This window comes from Mya arenaria, chromosome 14 (genome assembly GCF_026914265.1).
Source record: "Mya arenaria isolate MELC-2E11 chromosome 14, ASM2691426v1".
NCBI classification, from domain to species: domain Eukaryota; kingdom Metazoa; phylum Mollusca; class Bivalvia; order Myida; family Myidae; genus Mya; species Mya arenaria.
Genome location: NC_069135.1, coordinates 26,900,967 through 26,922,292, shown reverse-complemented (window position 1 = coordinate 26,922,292; position 21,326 = coordinate 26,900,967). Strand labels below are relative to the sequence as shown.

The following is a 21,326-nucleotide window of genomic DNA, read 5'->3' as shown; positions in this document are numbered from 1 at the left end:
ATGTGTAAACGTGTATAGTTCATGACCGATAAAGCATGACTTTTTCAGTGAAAATATGTATTGAGAAACTTTTGAAAAGAACCTTTACCTCTTTTATATGATCTTTCATGTATAAAGTATAGTGAAGATTTGGTGTAGCACGGTGATATAAGTAAGTCGTATAGTACTGATGGTAGTTATTGTATTCTTGTGATAAATGTAAACGTAATAACTCGGAGATGTGTGTAATTTCTGTATTACTCTTGACTGTCGATACAAATATCAGTCGATAAACCACTTTCGCATTTCAAAATTTGTCTTATTGGGAAACACTAGTACGTTTGTACATTAAATACATTTCTAGATTGATTATCACTGTTATTAGTTTTGTCGTCATTATTGTTGTAAAATAAAAAGATGTTTCATTGATTGCATGGTACATGAACAGACCCCCCCCCCCCCCCGCGACGACAGTTTCAGTCAGGCTTGGTGAAACACTTACGTTATTATAGACACAATGTCTGTAAAAACTGACATTTGCCAATTATAAAACTAAATTAATAAACAGAAACCCCCACTTTCCCACATGAGCTTGAATGCACAAACACATTAGCGAAGATAGATTATTCATGTATTACTTGTATGTACTCATTACCACGCAATTAATGTTTACGATGTACAAGTATATGCATTTGGGTTGTGTGGTGACCCCATATCAGTTAAGTAACATTTGAAGTGTTTTTTGTGCAGAGATAGAATATGCAAACGAAATATAAAGCAAGTTGTATTACAGATAAACTTGTTTTGCCATGAAAAAATGCCAAAAACAGTCAAAACTCGGTTGCTCAATTTGGTATATCCTCGTTGGCTCGAAATGGATAAAAGGACCGATTTTGTTTTTAATTTGTTTTTTATTTCGCGAGGGACTATTTTTCTTTACCCTCGATGTCATATCCGCAGTCTCTTGTAAGAATTTCACACTTAGTTATGTTTGCTTGGCTCTATGTCATTTTCGCGGTCCCAGATAAAAAAATATCACACCTCTATTTGTTTGCTTGACTCCATTTCGAAATTATGAAATCAAACGAAACTGTCTTAACACTGGAAACTTTTCTAGGTTTTTCTATCATCTATTCTGCATATTGGTTATCAGCAATTAAACACCAATCAATTAAAATAAAAAATATAGTGGGTAACCAGGCATCAAGGTGTTACATTTTCACATCTTGGAAAAGTCTTCAAGTAAACACAGGAAGTCATTTTTACGAACACGTCAATATTGTCTAATGACCGATTACATTTTTCCATCTAAAAATGTTTTGTTAATTTTGTTTCTTGTTGCCGCATGTGTTCGTTCCTCAAAGCGGGAACGATCCCCTTTCGGATATGAAAGGGATTATCCGCCAGTTAATGCATGCTGCATTATGACATTTCTTTTTTTAAATTACTAGTGCAATTGCTTCGTTCGTGTTTGAAATGGACTACCGCATGTGTCTATGTGTACAACTTTTAGTTTCCTTCATGTTATTGCTTAGTGTCTACGTCTAAATAATAAATGACAGATGTCAAGTTTTAACTTTTAATTGACTTTGTTGTACTAATTTAAATACAAGAGTACAATTAAACTTCAAATAGTATTACTAATAATATTTATATAATGTAATAAGACCATTCAAAGCTAACTTAATTATACATCAATCAAACATAGCAGTATGCATTTACTAATAAGCGTATAGACGATAGACGAATGCATTTAGACGAACGCAACTAAACGAATGGAATCAGAAGGGAACCAGTAAATATTGGTATCATGCGACAGCAATATTAGATAGGAATGGAAACCAAATTATGGTACCCTTCTTATCCACGGGAGAGCACGCATCAGTGTACAGAGGGTTTAAAAACGGATTCAAACGTACTATTATTAAGAAATTTGTTAAAAATATAAAAAGAAACTGCTAACGCTTTTATAACTTTTAAGTATCCTATCCATCATTAAACCAGTTGATTCATATACCATTGGCCATTATGTTCTTTGTTGAAGCATGATACATTAACATAATATTCGTATCATTTTACAAGGACTTGCGTACGTATCAAGAAAGACTATAATAATACTTTGCATATCAATTATTTTTCGATGCATTTAACAAGACTAATGCTTCATTGGTCACAAAAGTTAGCATATGTATTAAATACTTCGATCATGCGTTGTTTTACTTTATTTTTCTTTAACTTTGAACTAGATTTTGACAGGTTGAAACCATTTATAGTAAGAGTTTTTCGAAACCAATAAATCAAAGTGTTTACAATTTTCCTTGCATCAGTCGTTTTACGTACATAAATACTCAAATGATAAAATATAGGCTCTTTAAATCATCGTAAGTGGTCCGTAAATTAAGTTTTTATCCCCTATATCAGTGTACTTTAAAGAGAAGAGTCAGTCAGAAATATCAGAAAAAATGTCGTAGTTGAATTGTTGTTAAACAATCAGAATACAAACATATGCATGTAGCCAACATAATACTTTATTTCTGCTCCTTTTTTAAACTGAGAAAACATCTGGTGATTTTTAGCATACATTACTTGCATAAGACACGATGCTTTAGTTAATGTTTATATTTAGGAACAACTAATACCGGTTCCTAGAGTACTATTATTATTTTGGTCGTTTTATTCGGTGGACAAGCAGGAGGATGAGGGGGATATACAGTTCAAACGAGGCATCAAATAACTCATTTAAAGAATTTATCAATCAGAATATAATATATTTTTTGAAAAATCATCCAAAACAACTTGTAAAATGTAAACTGGGAATGTTTGCATGTTTTACATTTATATTATTATCCAGTTCAAGCGTTTTGAACTTAATACATTCACCCGCATGTTTTTATTGATCACTTTATAAATCTGTGCTTATATAAGAGACAACATTTTGACTCATCAACACAGGCTGTTCTGAACCATACCTGTGCAAAGAAGTCATTCAGTCGATGATCATGTGTTAAATGTTTTGATAATCCGGTTCAGCGGTATTCTCAACGCTTTGAGGCAAGTAGGAACATGAAACGAAGGAGCTATACGGTTCAAGCTATGCACCGAATAAGCTTCTTTTCTTAAGGTTCTCAATACATGTTTTGTCACTGAAGAGGTCATGCCCTTCGGTCATAAAGTATACATACGTATATATCCATCTAAAGCAACTAAGAAATTAATACATTACCTCCATAATGTTATGACCATAAAAAATTAGTAGTCATTGAAATGGAACACATAAAACAGCCTATCTTTACCTGAATGACTTCGTTGAACAGGTGTGGTTCTGTATAGCAAGTGGACAAACTAATCTTTATATTTTCAAATGTATATGTAAATACTTCTTAAGAAATCTATGAAACCAAACGTTGAAAAATTGTCAAGTTTACGAGGCTTTACAGGGATTTTTTTAAAAAGAAATCTAATTGTTAAACATATTTTCACTCCAATAATCATGAATAACTTTTTAATAGTTCATGTGTACGTATTACGCGAAGTTATTCCTAATTATTTTTGACTGTCAATACAAATATCAGTTTGCACTTCAAAGTCTGACTGACTGGAAAACATTAGTACGTTTGTCCTTATGTCAATAAATTTCGGTTTTAATACTCTTTGTCATTCGTTTTCTTGTCATTGACATTATAAAATAGAAAACTGTTTCATTAACTGCATACTACATAAATAGAGCACAATCAACCACGGTAGCAGTATCGGTCAGGGATGTTGGAAAACATGTCATGATTATACACATAATAAAAAGGTATACACTTCTATTTTCAACCTTCTCTTGAATGTTTCGAATAAATCACATTAAACACAATATACCTGTGACAAAGCTCATGAGCATAAAATTGCACTCTCACTGAACAGCTTGAATGCACAGACACAGAAGCGAATATTTATATATATTTCATTTTATTACTTGTATGTACTCATTACAACATAATAAAGGTATATGAAGAACAATTATTTGAGTTTTGGTTGTTTTGTGACCCCATATTAGCTATGTATCATTTGAAGGGTGTCATGTGTTGAATTTAATATTTTTACATATATTATTTCACGTCCAACTCCCAATAACTGAATCTTTTAAGTATTTTCGATGAGTTACTTTGTATATCGATACCTTTCAACTAATAACAACACTATATTGGGTCACAAAGCATCTGAATTTACCAGTATTGCCAATGTGAGTATAACACAAGCCCTTCTATGAATTGATATAATTACATTAATCAATTATGATATATAACCAATGATATATATAATCTCTAACAATGAAAATTAAGTACATGTAGCTACAAATTGTATATTAAAACGTTATCTGAATAAAAAATGTTCGCAGGATGTTAAAAGGTCTACAAATAAACCCAGGAAGTCATTTTTACACTGACGTCAATAATTTTTAATAAATACAATTTCGCAAAAATAACACTGGAAGGAAAACACAGAATATGATATGTTGGATGACCTGTTATATTGTATATGAACTCGTTTCTATCAATATATATATATGCAAAAAGCTACCGAAACATGCTCAGTAGCAAAAAGTTTAAACATAAACCCGGTTTAGTGGCAATGGACAAACGCCAAAGACATAGAACACAAATTCACAAACAAGAAACATAGAACAGCACAAAACTCTACAAACAGCAGAGTGCATAAATACTAACTATATATATATATATATATATATATATATATATATATATATATAAATAATTGGTATGTTTATCAAGAATTGTTAGGTACCGCCTTGGAACGGTCAGTAAAATGTAAATTTACTCAAATATTGTAAATAACTTTGCATACTAGTATTCAACATTTCGGTGAAGACCGTGTAAGTAAAACTATTGCCCTGCGATTAAGGGAACTTTCCAAAAAAAAGGTACTCGGCTTAAGATCTTCTGCCCGATGATATCAAATACCGTTAATCTCAAGGTCATTTTGCTCTCGAAATACTTTTGTTTATTTCGTTTCCTGTTGCCGTAGAAGTTCATCCCTCATAGCGGGAATGAGCCCCTTTTGGAAGGCGACATCTATGAGCTCGATGGAGCTTCTGACCTCGGGGTACTGGTGTAACGCCCACTTGAGATACACGAGGAATTCTGACCAGTCCACCTGTCCGTCACTGTCCATGTCCAGACACTGAAATGATGCAAAACAATTAAAAACCTCAGCAAACGGTTTATATTCAAACTATTGCACCATACATATACTAATTAATTAAGGCTTCTGTAAATACATATTATTTGAGAAGGAATATTTAAGGAATGAATTGCGGGATTGATGTCAATATCGCAGTTAGGCTGGTTAAAGTGTGTGGACTCCTTGCGTACTTTAACCAGCCCAATTGCGTTCATATCCCCGATTATAACATCAATCCCGCAATTCATTACTTATATTTACACCAACAGTTCGTTATTTCATTCAAGAAATGTTAAAAGGTATTTCATTTCATTTAAGAAAACTGTACAGTAACTGCAATTGCCGAAAGGCAGTTCATTAAAGGAATGGAAGTTGAGGTGTTAGTATGTTTATTTAAATCTCGCATATGACAATGTTAACACTTAATGTATTTTCAGCAAACGAGGGATTATAAACGGAAGTGCAAAGAGGGATTATATACGGATTTTGAACGTACTCATACTTTGACATTTGTTAAAAATAAAACCTGCCAACGCTTTTATAATTTTATGTATCATATCCATAATTTAACAGTTGATTTATTAGTCATTATGATACTTGGTGAAGCATGGTTCCTCAACATTATGATTATATCATGTTACAGGAAATTCCTCACCAATCAATAATGACTAAAGTAATAATGTACACAAACAGTAATTTTAAATGGCATTTCCCGTAAGTGATGCGTAAATATAGTGTGTATTTTGTAATTTAAGGTGAAGAGTTTTGCAGAAATTGTTTTTAAGTTTTGTTTTTGTAAATTCATGGTTCATAACGCGTCTTCGTTTAAATGACTAGGCATGACTTATCATTACAGTTTTCATTAAGACTATGAAATTTTAATGTTAACTCAGTTTCTAGCGCGCTAACGGGATCTGATAAATTCAATGTTACTTTTTAAAACCTCAATTGCATTTGCATAAGCTATAATGCACCAGTCAATTGTAACCACGCCCCCCCCCCCCAGGTCCGGGGGTATACCGGGGATAGCCGGGGTAATGGGCCGTGTTTTTACCTTCCAGGTGGCCCCGCAGTGCCGGGTGAATGCGGTGGGTTTGTTTTCTCAAAAATATAGCGGGGATTGGGCCTATTAACCTAGGGTCCCTGCAGTGCGGGGGCATTTGGCGGGGATTTTACCATATGCTCGTCCACGCAGGACGGGGATTTTACCCAGGGTTGGCTGGACCGAAAGTCAAAGTCCCCACGTGTAACCACGCCCCTCCCCCGGGGGGCGTGGTTACAATTGACTGGTGCATTGCAACAATTGGTCAAGATCACCGGAAAGTGAATTACTGTCATTGTGTAAATACACATATTAAGCAGTTTTCATGGGGATTTCATGACATTATTTTGAAATCCATATTATATCATTCTTGTTTAAGGTTCAAGACAACGAACAGCGTGAATTATAAAGTAGCAAACCTTTTATTTGAAAATTGTCTAAGTGAATATAGAAGATAAAAGTCAAAATAGTCAAAATATTAAATAACGCACCTATAATGTCAGATCCTGGACCCGCGCTTGCACATGTCGGTACATTAATTAAATGATCAACAAAGAAAGCAACATAGATAAAAAACGAATATGATTATTATGTTGTTTATCATTAAATATTTAAACTACAACAAACGAACGGTCAGTGACACATATTTAAAAAGTCACTGAACCAGGATTATAAGGTTAACGGTTATATGAAATGCAAAGGTCAAATGGCATGGTACGTGCCTTCAATCGCGGAAAAGTAGCATTATTTCAAGTTAATTGGTCATACTTTTTGCAGTTGACAGAGTTTTACACATGATGTAATGTTGCACCTGCCGTTTCAACAATCCTCGACCGAATTGTGGCTTAAATTTCTAAAGGATATACGGGATGTTCGAAAAATCTCTAGAAGAATATTGTATCTTAGAAACGTTTTGTTTAGCGATGTTTGGGTTAGATAACTTAACAACAAACAAAGTACCTGAAGCGCTTTCTTCGTGTCGTTGCAACGGTAGCAAGAAAAATAAGGTGCCATAAAAGCATTGTAAAACGAATCAAAGAGTAACATGTTGTCCCCTCGGTCTTTTTCATCCTCCTTAAGGTCCCACTCGTCCCAGCGTGCGCGGATCTCCGCAAGAAGATTCTGAGCGTGTGGAGTGAGAAGCGTGTCTGATTCTATTGCATCCCTCATTGCAGGTGTTACTTTACCTCCAGAGCGATCAAAGAGGATCGCAAGTCCAACCTTGCTCATGTATTCTTCCTTTCTGAAACAGGAAACAGACAAGTGTGCATTGAATTTGATTGTACAAATGTAGTTTGCATCCGATCAGTTTGGTTAAACAGATCCTAAAAGTTTTGAAATTATTGAACACGGGTTTTAATTAACAATAATTGAAATTTGATAAAATTTCTTAAAGCTAAAATTTGAATGCGAACTACAAGGATAGGCAAAGTTATCCTAATTTATTCTAAATACTATAATTATTGTTTACCTTCCACTTCTCAAATCTGCAAGCATAACTTCTTTCATTGCGTATGCTTGCTCTACCGTGAAGCTTTTATCTTCACCGAATAGATTCACAAGATGTGACCGCACCATCTCAGGCGAGGCAAGTGTTGTGATCCGAACAGGAGCCGTTTCTCCAAAAAAGCTTGCAAGGTCAAACTCTTCCTTTCCCAAATCAAAAACGAAATCCAAAGCTCGGGCGCCGTATACAGGCTGGTTCTTATGCGGCGGTATTCCTGTGCTTATTTCTGTCGCGGTAATTGCGGCTTTGCGGAGATAAGCGCAGTTGTAACGCTGAAGGACCTTTTTGTTACCAAGCCGCACGAGATTGATGAGAGTCACACAAGATGAAGCGTTCCCCATCGCCGCTCCCTCGTTACAGACACTCGCCCATATCCCGTCAGCCCCGTTCATCAGCACCTTTAATGAAAGATTAAGCGTTTCATAAAGCTAGACTGTATTAGTCGTAGCAAAACTAACGACATTGCGTAAATAAGAGGCACTCTTAGGAGAACAGTGTCAGAATCATGTCTCTTTATTCTTATATAACAACATTTAAGCGTTCCGATTAAATTCATTTGAATTGAACATGAGAACACGCGATTTGTGTATTTGTGACATATTGGCCTAGCGCTTAAATTTGAACCGCTCCAGATAAAAAAAAATGTGTGCTTAACAGATTTTCCAGTATATGCACTTTTTAGCCGTGTTTTAAAGTCGCACCTTGATAGAATCACAGATAAAATGAAACATTGGAATAACAATATACAGTAACGATAACTAGAATAGACAAATGTAACCTCAAGGGCAGTTGCGTCGAGATATCCAAACTTTTCATGCACATGAACAAGAAGGTGTCCTTTCCATTTCGCGTCGTCCATAACCTGTCGCATATACTTAGCCCAAGTTCCGCATTCTTCCGGCAAGGACTTCCCACGCGGCTCCTCAAAAATCAACCCAAACAACTGGATATCTTTAGGAAGGTTTGAAAGAAATGACACCACCATGAACACGCGATCTGCATCCCCAGACATGGCGTCAGGAAGATCACGCAAATTAAACAAAATTTTAGACTTCTTGCCGAGATTAGCAAAGCACCATCGTATTAGCTTCTCAAGGAGAGAGCACATTTGAGCGACGGTAAACTTGTCGAAGTCATAGGTAGAGTCACCAAGGTCAATCTCAAAAATGACGTTTCGCAAACCACCAGATTGCATCTTTCGTAGTCCGACCGGCAACTTCTCTGTATCCGGGATCTTATTCTTGATACCTTAAAAATGCAAACGTTTAATCTGTCTTTATGTTTTACAAGGTTAAGTGTCAAAGTTGAATACTTTTACGACAAAATATAGTACTTGTTTGAATAAACGCATTATCTTTCTAAGTTAATAAAACACATAACGTACAAAATATAAGGCAGAAGACATATGTTAATATAGAAACAGCATTAACCTACTTTCCGTGATTTCGGAGAAAGCCCAAAGTGTCTCAGGGTCTTCGCCTTTTGCTATCAGATCTTTCATGAAAACGTCATCGACACGAGTCATTTGGTTAAAGCTGGCGACTATGATGTTTTTGAAGCCGCATTTCTTCGATGTTTCGTAGATTGTCCATTTGTCTTCCAAAGTATGTCCCTTCAGCTGACCAACAGTACTCTCACGAATCGAGTTGTCCAAAACGAAAACATCCAAATCACGTAGGACGTCATACTTCTTAAGCTTATCTTGGACGTCATTCGTATACTTCTTTGCAAGTGCTTGACACGCTGCAGGATCCATGATTAGAAACAGGACCTAACTTAACGGTAATAGAAAAACTTTATTTTTTTTAGCTTATCTCGGACGTCATTATTAAAACTCTTTGATAGTGCTTGACATGTTTTCGGATCCATGATTCGAAACAAGACGTAACTCAAAACGGTTATAAATGAACTCGATTTATATTTTAACACATATAACCTACTATCTTCTTCTGACAGTAAAAATATTGCTAGTTACATTTTTATGATTAACTTACTACTTTAGTATTCGTTTTCATTTGTAAATTGTTTTTTGCAATTATCTTTTCTCTAAAGAACAGTGCGATATAAAGTACATTCAATATAGAATACTAGTAATCAACAGTAGGCTTAATGACATTGGCTTTTTTAATTTTGTAAATTAAGATAAAAAACAAGTTATGAAACACAATGCGTGCTCTTACTATTTACCGTTTGTTTTATATCCGAAACTGTTTCTGTCCTTATTTAACCTCTCTATACGAACGTCAACTGATTAAGGCAGTATTTGAGTGATGACTTATAATGGTGACTGTAGCTTAAGTATTTGAAAGCGTGATATGGATGATTTCATTTCTATCCATCAGTGCATGTTTCGATGTATGATCATTACTACCAAACCTTTCAAATAATTAACATTTTGCGATGTTCGCACTACACGAATTCAATTGAACTACTGAATCAAAACGAATGGACACACAATAATTTGCTTTTTTTTTACGAACATGTCCTTTTATCTGTACATGTATTGGAGTGTTCCGATGCTCGATATATCAAACAAATACTGAGATATACCTGTTTCTCCTTTAAAGAAATAATATGAAGTTTTTTCTAGATGTACTACGTACGTTTTGAACCAAAACAAATGTAAATTTCTAATTATAATTTCGTGTTTAAAGATTCGTGTCTTATACAATTTCATTACAATGTTGAAACCGCGACCATAAAGTTGCCGCGCGTTTTCGGTTGGAAAAGGGTTGAACGCATTTTAAATGCAGTTTTAACATGATACATCTGTTGGTCCTTGAAAAACAGTCAAACTGTATTTCAGATAACGTCTTTTCTAAATGATTCAGTGTTATCAGTAGATCTATATAACTCCGTCAACATTTTCGCTCTCAAAATGTAACATTTGAATAGGTTTTGTTTTATTTTCATACGCATTTATATCTTAACGGTAAAATACATGTTAATATTGCAGATACTATTGCTTGAATTATATCTACCTCTGTTTTATAACACATGTAGAATTGTTTTACTGCTGATTTTTTGTGTGCAAACTAAAGTCTCATTCTATACATTTCCGACGTTAAATATATATTCTTTTATTATGTTTGTTCGTAAGCTTTTTTAGCATAAACAGGATAACTGTTGCGCATCTTTTGTCCTTTAATTGCTCAAGTTTGCCTGAATCTGGATCTGAATACAGTCTCCGCATGAATATCGCGGCGCACGGAAAGCGTTTTACCCTCTAACCAAACAGTTTGTATCCGGTAAACTTAGTGACTGTAAAAAGTAGGGCAGTCAAAAGTAGTTGGACTTAAGACTCTTACCTGAATATATATGGCTTCAAGAGAAAACTTAGAAACTGAGCATAGAGATATCATTAATTAATATGACGTTATTTTTCTATTAGAAACAAAGATTTCAAAGGATACTTGTCTAAATTTTTGAATGTATGTACTAATTCACCTAATAAGAAGAAATGCCTTTATAGAGGTGGTTTATCGATTTATTATCACCAATCATTAAGCAACCCATCTGAATACGTTGTGAAAAGTATAAACACGGTATGTTTCTGCTTAAGTTTTCAAAACTTTAACGAGAACTTTTTCTTTCAATTAATTAGAAAGAAATGAGAAATAAACAATTTGATTTTTTAAAGAAATATACCTTGGTTTCGATAAATATTGGAAATAAATAACAGCTGTCATATTGTGTTTATATTTCACCAGATATCACATGCTCTTTACATATGGTAATGATAAACCCCTGATCTAATTCTGTCGATTCACATCTTTTAGTATCACTGTGTGGGAACGGACACCGGATATAGCTTAAAAAGTGATCAATCGATAAGCGTTTGATTTTGACACATGGACAGTTTTCTATCATTTTTTGTATTTTATGGTGATATATTTAACAAAATCGAAGAGTTTTGAATTAATTGATACTGTGCAATATACGACTATGATAGAAATGTGTCTCTTCTTTTGTATAATAGCCCAAATTTCGCCGAAAGTTGCATGATCTCTCACAAATGTTCGTGTATGTGGTACGATTTCCAACATAAATCAACAAATTGAAAATAAGAATAAAAACTGAATCGAATGATTTCATTGTAATTACATAATCTAGTTATGTGTAAAATATAAATATGATATATTTTGTGTTACGGTGATATTCATACCTTGTGATGCTCTGGCAGTGTACTGGGGATAGATGAAGCAAATAAATAACTGCACAGGGGATAGCTATTAAGTGGACTGAGGATAGCAACGATGCATTTAGAAAAACGAGACTGTGATAATGATTACGGCTATTTATCTATACGCAAGCTTGAGGGAAATTGTTCGATGTTGTCTATATCGAGGGATGAGAGCAAAAACATGTTGTTGTTCTTTGTATCTGTATGCACTTAAAACTGTTTCATTCATGCATATTAGTCAACCATGATGTGTTTTTCACAAGCATCAATATCTAAATATTTGAAATACGCCGGTAATCTGATATATTGAGTAACAGAAAACATATGGCCGTGGAATGTATGTGGTGTTTGCTATTCATATATATAATATTGCTTTGTAAATCAAGTAGGTACGTTTTTGCAAACAGAAAGTCACCAGTAGGGAATGAGATATTGTAATCAAATTTGGAACATGTAAAGCTTTTTTCTAAGCTTGGGTCGATGTTGGTATTACTTAGAACAGAATAATGGTCTCTGCTCGTTCACTTCAGTGAGAAAGAATGTATTGTGACCAACCCTGATATTTATGCAGCTTGCATATATACGTTCATTTATGAGAGCACGGATCAAACTCATTGTTAACTTAAGTTTGCCCAATAATTTCTTATCAAAATATACTCTCACTTTTTGCAGATTATTTGAAAGTTCGAAATAGACATATGTATAGTGTATATTAACAGTGTTACTATCAATTTTTGTCCCATTTTACATGTTATCACCAGGACACACATTTCTCAACTTTGAAACTATCCCCAGTACATAATACGGCTATCCCCAGTACAGTACTGTGAACATTTCTAAGGGCATAACGTTAACAGTTTGAAAGTTACATTGCCATGTCTTACAATAAAAATAGTTGAGCTTATTCTTGTGAAATCCATCGATTCAGATTTGTTATTCATTCGATTTATTTCCTGAAAATAATAATACTTGTCGAAATTCAGTAAGTTTTGAGGTGATCAACTCAGGTTTGAAGAAACATTTTACGAGGTCTACTAAATCGTAAGCACTTTAAAGTATACCATAGGCAAAATTTAGCATTCAGCTATTAGTTCAAACGCTTGCTTCATTTGTGGATACGGTAGATATGCGTTAACACAGCAAGATCTTACCTCTGGTAAAACTACTGCATAATTGTCTGTTTACTTATCACTTTTGAACTATATCCGGTGTCCCTTCCCACACAGTGAGTATTGTTGATGGTATACTTCACAGCTTTAACGGCGTGGGAGGTTATACATTCCATTCAATAAATGGAGCGAGCATAGAACACTATTTACTATTAAAACCATGGGATATCAATTTTATCGCCAACTTTCAAAAGCTAGAACCGAATGTTTTTTCAGATGATTCAGGGATATATGTTAATTTTGATAAAAAAGACATATCCGACCATATAAAACATACAGGCAATAAAATTTGTAAAGATTACATTAAACACAAATATATTAAATGGGATCCATTGAAAATTGAGGAATTGAAAAACTCAATACCTCCACATAGTAAACATTGCTAGCACTACAGATAAATTTTATTTATGACATTGATAGTATTCTTAATTCATTCATTTAAATACTCCTGGATTCAGCTTCGTTTATGTCTGCTAAAAGAAATAAGTAAAAACCGGTCAATATGTCGCGCTCAAATAAAATGCCGTGTTTTAATGCAGAATGCTATATTCATATTTTAAGAAGGCTGGAAATAAAATTGTACGTAATAAACCTTGCGCAAATTTACGTGGTGCTTTTATTGCACTGAAGACTAGAAGGAGATATCCCTTTAAGATAATAAACAACATGAAATTGCGGTAATAAACTGAACGCACTCGTCCAACACTTGTTTCAGACGAATTGTACTTTTAAAAACGAAATGTACATTCTAGCACACCGGATAGGCATTTCCGGTGATTTCAGCCGTGCTGGAAAACTCCATATTGCATCCCCCATGCCAGATGAGTCACGCGCTGTGACGTAATACTTTCAATTTCTTTTATTAAACACTTAATATGTAACCATAGTAATGAGATTTCAATAGATGAGTTCCATTAACATTAAGTTTACAAAATATTCCTTAAAAACAAACAAAATAAGCCTTAAAAGACGTGATAGCGAAGGAACTTATTGACGTATGCAGTGAATACAAATTACTGCGCGTCATGACGTCAGTAAACATCATCGCACGCGCTTTTTGGTGAAATGTACGAAAACGCACTTTCTTATGTATTTTCTTCACAAAAAATATAATTTAAGGTATGCTTGAACAAATATCTATCATGTGTGTCCGTTCCGGATAGAAAAATCCGACCCTCGGGCACGCTGCGTAACCGGTAACTCGGCAAGCCTCGTTACCTGGCAACGCAGGTGCCCTTGGGTCGGATATTTCGATCCGGAACGGGAACACATGACAGATATTATCAGTCTGCCTTTTATGATGGATGAGCAAATATAAACACTTCTAATACTTTTTTATGTTTCGGCTATTACAAATAAATGTCGGGGTAAGCTATATTTCCAATTTACAAATACTACTTGAAGATGATTACATCTTTACCTAACCGTACTACTTAAGAAAACTCGTCATATACATTATTATGCTTATGTACGTTTCTTATTTACAACTTCGTCCCTACTATGTCCTCTTCCAATTTCTCTGAGATACAGGGAAGTTAATGTTTGGACTCCCCTTATCGATACGATGTTTTATTCTTGTATTGCTTGATTTAAATGTCTAAACAAAAAACGTCGGTTTGTTTGGCTACTACCAAATACGCATTAAAGGGGTTAAACCGCTTACTCACTGATTTGTTGGCTTTTAAATGCTTTTATTCATTTCGGGTATCGTTATAAAAATCCAGGTCCCTTGTTATCTTTTTCGCCCTCCTTTTCTGATGATATAAATATCACTTTACGTGAGCTTAAATACAATGCATTTTAATGTGCCGGGCTTTTTCGTTAAACAATAAAATCTACTTTGCGGACCTACACATTTTTGACATTCTGGCAATCACAGACACCTAGTTCGCCTAGTACTTAATCATCCTAGTTGGTATTTCCTACTTTTCACATTCCTTATAGGAAAATACACCATCTGATCCGCATGGCGGTATCATTATGTGATATATTTGTTTTGGAACGACCTGATCTCGAAGTTAACGATATAGAATGCTTTTGGCTAGAATTACGCATTAAGAATAGACATTTTCTGTTCGGTACTAATTACAGACCTCCTAATTCTGATTCGTATGTTCTTAAATGCATTCAATATCCAATATGCCTTGAAGTTGATATCAACTTGTTCCTTGTTTCATCACCAAATATTGTCTTAGAATGTGGTGGTGGGGAACTGTTTATGGATTAATGTATTCCTTATCCTTGTCCTTTTTATTGCATTCTAAAATTTAGTTAAACTGTCGGATCAACATTTAAAGGCATAATCAGCAACGCGTTCAGTCAAGATGTTTGCGGCGAATGTTTGCTGTTTGGTTTCCCGCTTAACTTTTATGCGCTGCGTTGCAACAGGGATACAAAACAAAACGTTTGCGAGCGTTTTGTAAACGCTCGCCTTACCGAACGCACTGCAGACTGAACGCACTGCAGGAAACCGATGGTTTCATAATAAAATTAAAAAAAATCACACCGTGAGAGAAGAAGGGCATACAGAAATGCTATACGTTCTTGCGCAAACACAATGCGCTTTAATCAGATCAGATATACAACCATATACCTCATATTGTTAAAACTGCAATAAAACTGCATTATGAAAACACTAGCTTTCAAACTTAATGAAATAACCATACCTCCATCACACGTTGGAAAGCTATTAAGTATTATTTATGCTCATCAAAAGTCTTCATTAAAATACTCCTATCTCTCATATTTGATGGCACTGTGTATTCAAACACTGATAACGGAAACCTTCTGAATCGCTTCTTTCAATTCTTATGTTTCTACATAACAAGACATTTGCATAACCCACCAAGTCGTTCTCGTTATCACCATACTGAAAGGCAGTAAGGCAACTTGGCGAACGTCTGTACAACAAAAACATTGCCGGTAACCCCACAGCTTATGCAAAACAATTTAGGATACATACTACTTCCTGACGTACAACATACGACGTTCTCTCACTTATTTCAATTTGACCACATGGCCCTGGTAAACGCTGAAAAGCTGAATAACCATTTCACTGACCAATACTACATTTCATTGTGCTGACTTACAGCACCACCTAGCGTTCGTTTCATTTAACTAAGGGAATTTAATTTCTAATTTGTAATCCCAAACTAAGAAAAATACATTTCTTCCTCACATATTCGCCATATCGTGCTCAAAGAAATCATCTTTTTGACCAGTATCTGATCTCAGGCCTATATCACTCCAAATACTACTATTGATGGAAAAAGAAGCCGTTTGAATTGACGATACTTGTCAACATCTCTCACTCACGCCGTTTTCCCCGTATCCTCCTTTTTATCATGTCCATACATCGCGTACTCCACTTCAGCATTCTCTTGCCTCATATCCTTCTATCTTATTCATCAGATCTTATTTTGATTTATATTCGATTGGACATACCAGCATTTCTCTTCTTTATTGGCAGCTTACAAGATGAAAGAATCGAGACATAGTATAATTCCTAAACCTTCTTCTCTATTCATTATATTTATTGTTTTGTGCATACATCACGTGTCTATATTTCATGTAAAGATTCCCTTGTAAATTAATTTTGTTCATGCTCAAATTGTGTACATTTGAAATCGTAATATCTAAATAAATATTGTTTAAACCAACATTGATGTTCGAGACAGCTAGATATTTATGTTCTGAACGTTTAATGTCAGTATTAGGTCAAGGGAACTTGATATTCTTATTTTCTACAGTTTGAAATACAGTTTTAAGATATATTTTTATCTTCCGTTCTGATCTTTTTCTCTAGAGTGTGTATCCGTTTGTCATTATGATATGTTTGCACAAGCTGATGAATAAAACATGTTTAAATCAAAGTGTTTACCCATTTATATTGAGTAATATAAGAAAGACCTGTGGCACAAAGTGATAGTCATTTGTCAAGCCAGCTGAATATATATGTCTGTTGTACTGTACTTAGTTAGCCTATTTTGTAGATGCCAAAAGCCGTTTGTCGAGCCAGCACAACATTCTTTCTCTAAATGTCGAATAACATTTGTCTAGCCAGCTGAATATCCAATGTTGCTTGTCGAACCAGCTCGACATTCATTTAAGAATTGAACATTATTTTTCTGCGTTTCATTGATGTATGAAGTGTCGGATAAATTACACCGAATTTATTTGTAAATTCAGGCGCATTATAAATGCGATTGATTTATTATGTCATTTTTGAAATGTAGATCCGGGAAATATCATGCAAAGTCTAAGTGCAATTTCTTTGAATACATACTAATTAATGAAATAATGCAGATAATAAAGGAAATATTACGTCGATACGATTTTTGACGACCTGTATCACGTTCGGTTGTTCGGTGTACAATACATGCATTTGTCGCGGCCTCGACCGATGCGTGTTCAGACCCAGTACTCTACATGGCGTCAGAAACACATCCTATTTTACCATCCCCTATGTTTCAGTTTACCAGCAATATTTTAGGCTAAATAATCTAATATGTTTTATAAGTGACCATAATTCCTCTTCTTACTCAAGCATATTGTGTATGCGAGGATTTATGTGACCTCTTACTCCGTATGCGGTCCAGGTCAGGATAATAAGGGACTAGTTACAAAAAAACTGGAGCTTCTACGTCAAGATAGACAATCAAGTCGCATAAAAGCAGCAATTCAAATTGCTAATATTCATAGTTTCATATATGTGGCCGGTCTGCGGAAAACAACAAATCGTAAAAGCGCCACAGTGCAGACCAGTATCAATATCGTCGTTCAAATATCTTAAAGTTAGCCATAACTCAAAACAGAAACGAATGTTAACAACTAGAATACAAAATATGCAACCCAAAATGTTTCTTAGTTTATGCTATTTTGAAAAAAATGAGAAAATCTGTGCTTTTATTTGTACATAACTTGTATGAGACGTAATGCTTTGATGCATTTTGATATTTAAAAAAATCAATACCAGTCACTCAGAACATGAATATGATTTGTATGTTTAGGGCGCGTTTTGCTTTAAGACAAGCCGGAAGAAAATGGGATACACGATCAAAGCGGGGCATCAAATTAGCTAATTTGAGTTTTTACATCAAATGTTTTATAACATATTTAAAACCTTGGTGTACAATCACCGGGAGTTACTTATGATAATTCCTGGAGTGTTTGCTTGTTTAACAATTGTGTTCATTGTTATAAAGTATCCTGTTCAAATCTTAAAGTCTGTATCTCTGGTTGAGTATGGTGACATCGATTAGTTAAGAAATGTGTGCGTATTTATTTGACAATGGCTACATTGTACAGAATTTTTCGGATTTAAAATCGTTGTTAACGCCATCATTGTTAACTTTCAAAGAGTTCTTACACAGGAAATTTATTGGATACACCCATGATCCAAGGTTTCTATCAACATTTGAGACAACTGGTTAGCTGTTCTTATTTATTCCTGACCGTGTGAGCCCAACAACAATTAGTTTACGTTTAAAAGTTAACAACGACTCCTTAAACCACATTGATCATTTTTACGAAGTTCTGACCAATTTGTCAGGAAAGATTGACGAAAAGGTATATTCACGTCAAACTTCATTTGAAATATAAGACAAAACATATCTCCAAATATATTTAATATTTCAAGGAAATTAAGTCAATACAAAGCGTATAAGAAGCCGATATCTGAACAATATATGCAAAGCAAGCTAAAGCCAAGTCTAGAAGTACACCCAGAAAGTAATTTTAAACATAATTCAATAATTTGCACTAAATACAAATATACGTAAAATTGTGCTTAGAAGATCAATACAGAAAATCGCATGTCTACAAGTGGTTTCCTTTATATGAGATATCCATTTGTACCAAAACATTGCTCAAAAACTATGATTATTCGTTGTTTCGGTTAAGACCAAGTAAACACGAATATTGGCCCGACGACATCAAATTATATCATCTGTGATATTTGTTCCTCCTCATTAATATTGTTAATTATCAAACTGTTTCATCAATTGCTTAGTGCATAATAACCATTGAAAAAGACAGCATCGACCAGGGAAAGTAAAAATCATTACGTTATTAAAAACACAATATGAAGGTATCCATAAATTCAAATAATAAAGCAGAATAAATGACAAAAAACTGTATTATCCCCGACGAGCTTGGATACACAAGTACAAAACAGCCATATTGTTCAATAACTTGGAGGTGCCCATTACATCATAATAAGGGTATCTAATATACAAAGATGTGAATTTGGGTTGATTGGTGACCCGATATTAGTTTGCTATCATTTGAAGGATTATAAGTGCAGATAAAAGGTAAACATTGTAACGAAAATAGTTTTGTAAACAAGCTGGCTCTGCCTTGAACGATTCCCGAAAAGATCAAGTCAATACTTATTTAGTGTCAGGTACTTTAAACAACAGTAAATATAAACTATGGATAGCTTTTAATTGACATTGTCAAGCTCATTCATGTCTCACTTCTTTCGGAATAGACAACAAAAATATAGACGCGGATAACTTTATCTATACTGTACTTTCGGTCATGCAAACAAATGCCTTTGAAATGATATCCACACTAGGCAAAACAATCGAGCAAAATAGAAGTAAATACAACTAGTATGATAGACCGATATCCGGATTGAATATACCAATCAAGATGTAGAAATTTCTACAAGTAAATTTAGGATGTAATATTAACACAAACGTCAATTATTTTCACTTAATACAAAAAACGCAAGCATATATTAAAAAGCACAATGGCCGGTTCTATGTCTTTCTGTTGAAAATTATTTTTGATTATTTGGTTTCCTGCTGCTGCAGAAGCTCATCCCTCATTGCGGGAATGAGTCCCTTCCGGAAGGCAACATCTATGAGCTCGCTGGAGTCTCTGACGTCAGGGTACTGGTGAAGCGCCCATTTGAGATACACGAGGAATTCTGACCAGTCCACCTGTCCGTCACTATCCATGTCCAGACACTGCAGAAATGTTGCAATACAATTTAAACAAAACAAAACAAGTTAATATAACTACAATAAAACATGTATGACATTGTTGAATTTATCTTATTCCCATTAAAACATGCACTTCGGAAAGGAAATTACATTAAATAATGCTTAAACTGATCAGAACCATATTTACCAATCAGTTAATTCTACAGGAGGGTTAACTCGGATTTCAAACGTACACATTTTAAGACATTTGTTAAAAATAAAACATACCAAAGCTTTTGTAATTTAAGTATTTTTTAAATATTTTTTTCTAATGGAATACGCAATATGGATACTAGGATCTACTGCATCCATTAATATATTAACATAAACTGGATATCTGTGTGAGTAATGAGTACAGAGGTTTTCTTACTGATCAAGAATAAAAATAATAAGACTGTACATAAAATATGATCATGAGCGGCAATGAATTTTGTTGCATATTTCGATGCCGCTCAACAAGAAATACGCTGTTTTTGCATATTCTTTTTTGTATTGCTTTTGCATAAACGTGTTTAGACATATTACTAGTATTGTCAAAATAGATAAGTTGGGCTTGAATGTAGTTTGTATTTCCTATTTCAGTGTAAATTTAGGTAAATAGTTAGTCAGAAATCGTTAGGTTTTTTTTGCTGTAAAATCCTCGATTGTTTATGCATTTTTATAACAAATTATGACTTAGTATTAATGTTTGCGACTATAAGTTGAAATGTTCATTCAGTTTCTAGCACACCAACGGTAAGTTGTTCAAACCCACAAACGGCGCTATTTCTTACAGATGCAATGCTACTGTCTGAAACTTTAGTTGTATTTGTATTAGTTTGTCAAATATTGGTCCAAAGCTCCGCAAAGTAAGTTACTGCCCTTGTGAAAATATACATTATAAAGCAGATTTTACGGGATTCATCTAAAAATGGATTTCGTTCCAGATGTCTGGAAATGAAACCGATTTTTCTTGTTTTTTGTTTTTGTTTTTGGACCAAACAAAATGATCTTGAAATATTGAGATATGGTCCAACTAACATCGATATGTTGTATTTAATCGTTATCCAATGAAACTGAAGGAATGACCCCCAGCCTTGGACAAAAGGAAACGCCACATCGAACAAAATTAACGAATCACCACAAAGACACCTGTGACACAATGGCACACTCGGCGCACGTCTTTTTTCAAATAGTCTTGGTCAATATCGGAGATAAAAAGGAATACAATACATCAAACTGCACCATTTCAAACTTATACGAGCTAGATATAACCTTGCACACGTCGTTA

At 34.4% G+C, this 21,326-nt stretch overlaps 2 protein-coding genes across 5 annotated transcripts in view; both read right to left on the bottom strand.

The window, feature by feature from the left end:
* Nucleotides 1–4,754: 4,754 nt before the first annotated feature.
* LOC128218393 (uncharacterized) lies at nt 4,755–9,975 on the bottom strand. 2 transcript variants are annotated; one of them, XM_052926058.1, is made up of 6 exons: nt 9,903–9,975; nt 9,150–9,490; nt 8,494–8,963; nt 7,680–8,113; nt 7,169–7,451; nt 4,755–5,166 (listed from the first exon to the last, which is right to left on the bottom strand). In XM_052926058.1, the coding sequence occupies exons 2-6, from the start codon at nt 9,469–9,471 to the stop codon at nt 4,987–4,989; spliced, it is 1,689 nt and encodes a 562-aa protein (XP_052782018.1). In that variant the 5' UTR covers nt 9,472–9,490; nt 9,903–9,975; the 3' UTR covers nt 4,755–4,986. The 2 variants fall into 2 exon arrangements, with proteins under 2 accessions (XP_052782018.1, XP_052782019.1); XM_052926059.1 differs by having other exon boundaries at nt 9,150–9,486; nt 9,903–9,972.
* An 8,704-nt stretch (nt 9,976–18,679) lies between these two features.
* The window catches only part of LOC128217049 (uncharacterized), a 52,259-nt gene continuing 49,612 nt past the window's right edge, over nt 18,680–21,326 (bottom strand). For all 3 annotated transcript variants that reach the window (XM_052923883.1, XM_052923882.1, XM_052923884.1), the window contains exon 6: nt 18,680–20,041. In XM_052923883.1, the coding sequence (XP_052779843.1) occupies nt 19,862–20,041 (180 nt within the window). In that variant the 3' untranslated portion in view covers nt 18,680–19,861. The remainder of the gene's footprint in view (nt 20,042–21,326) is intronic.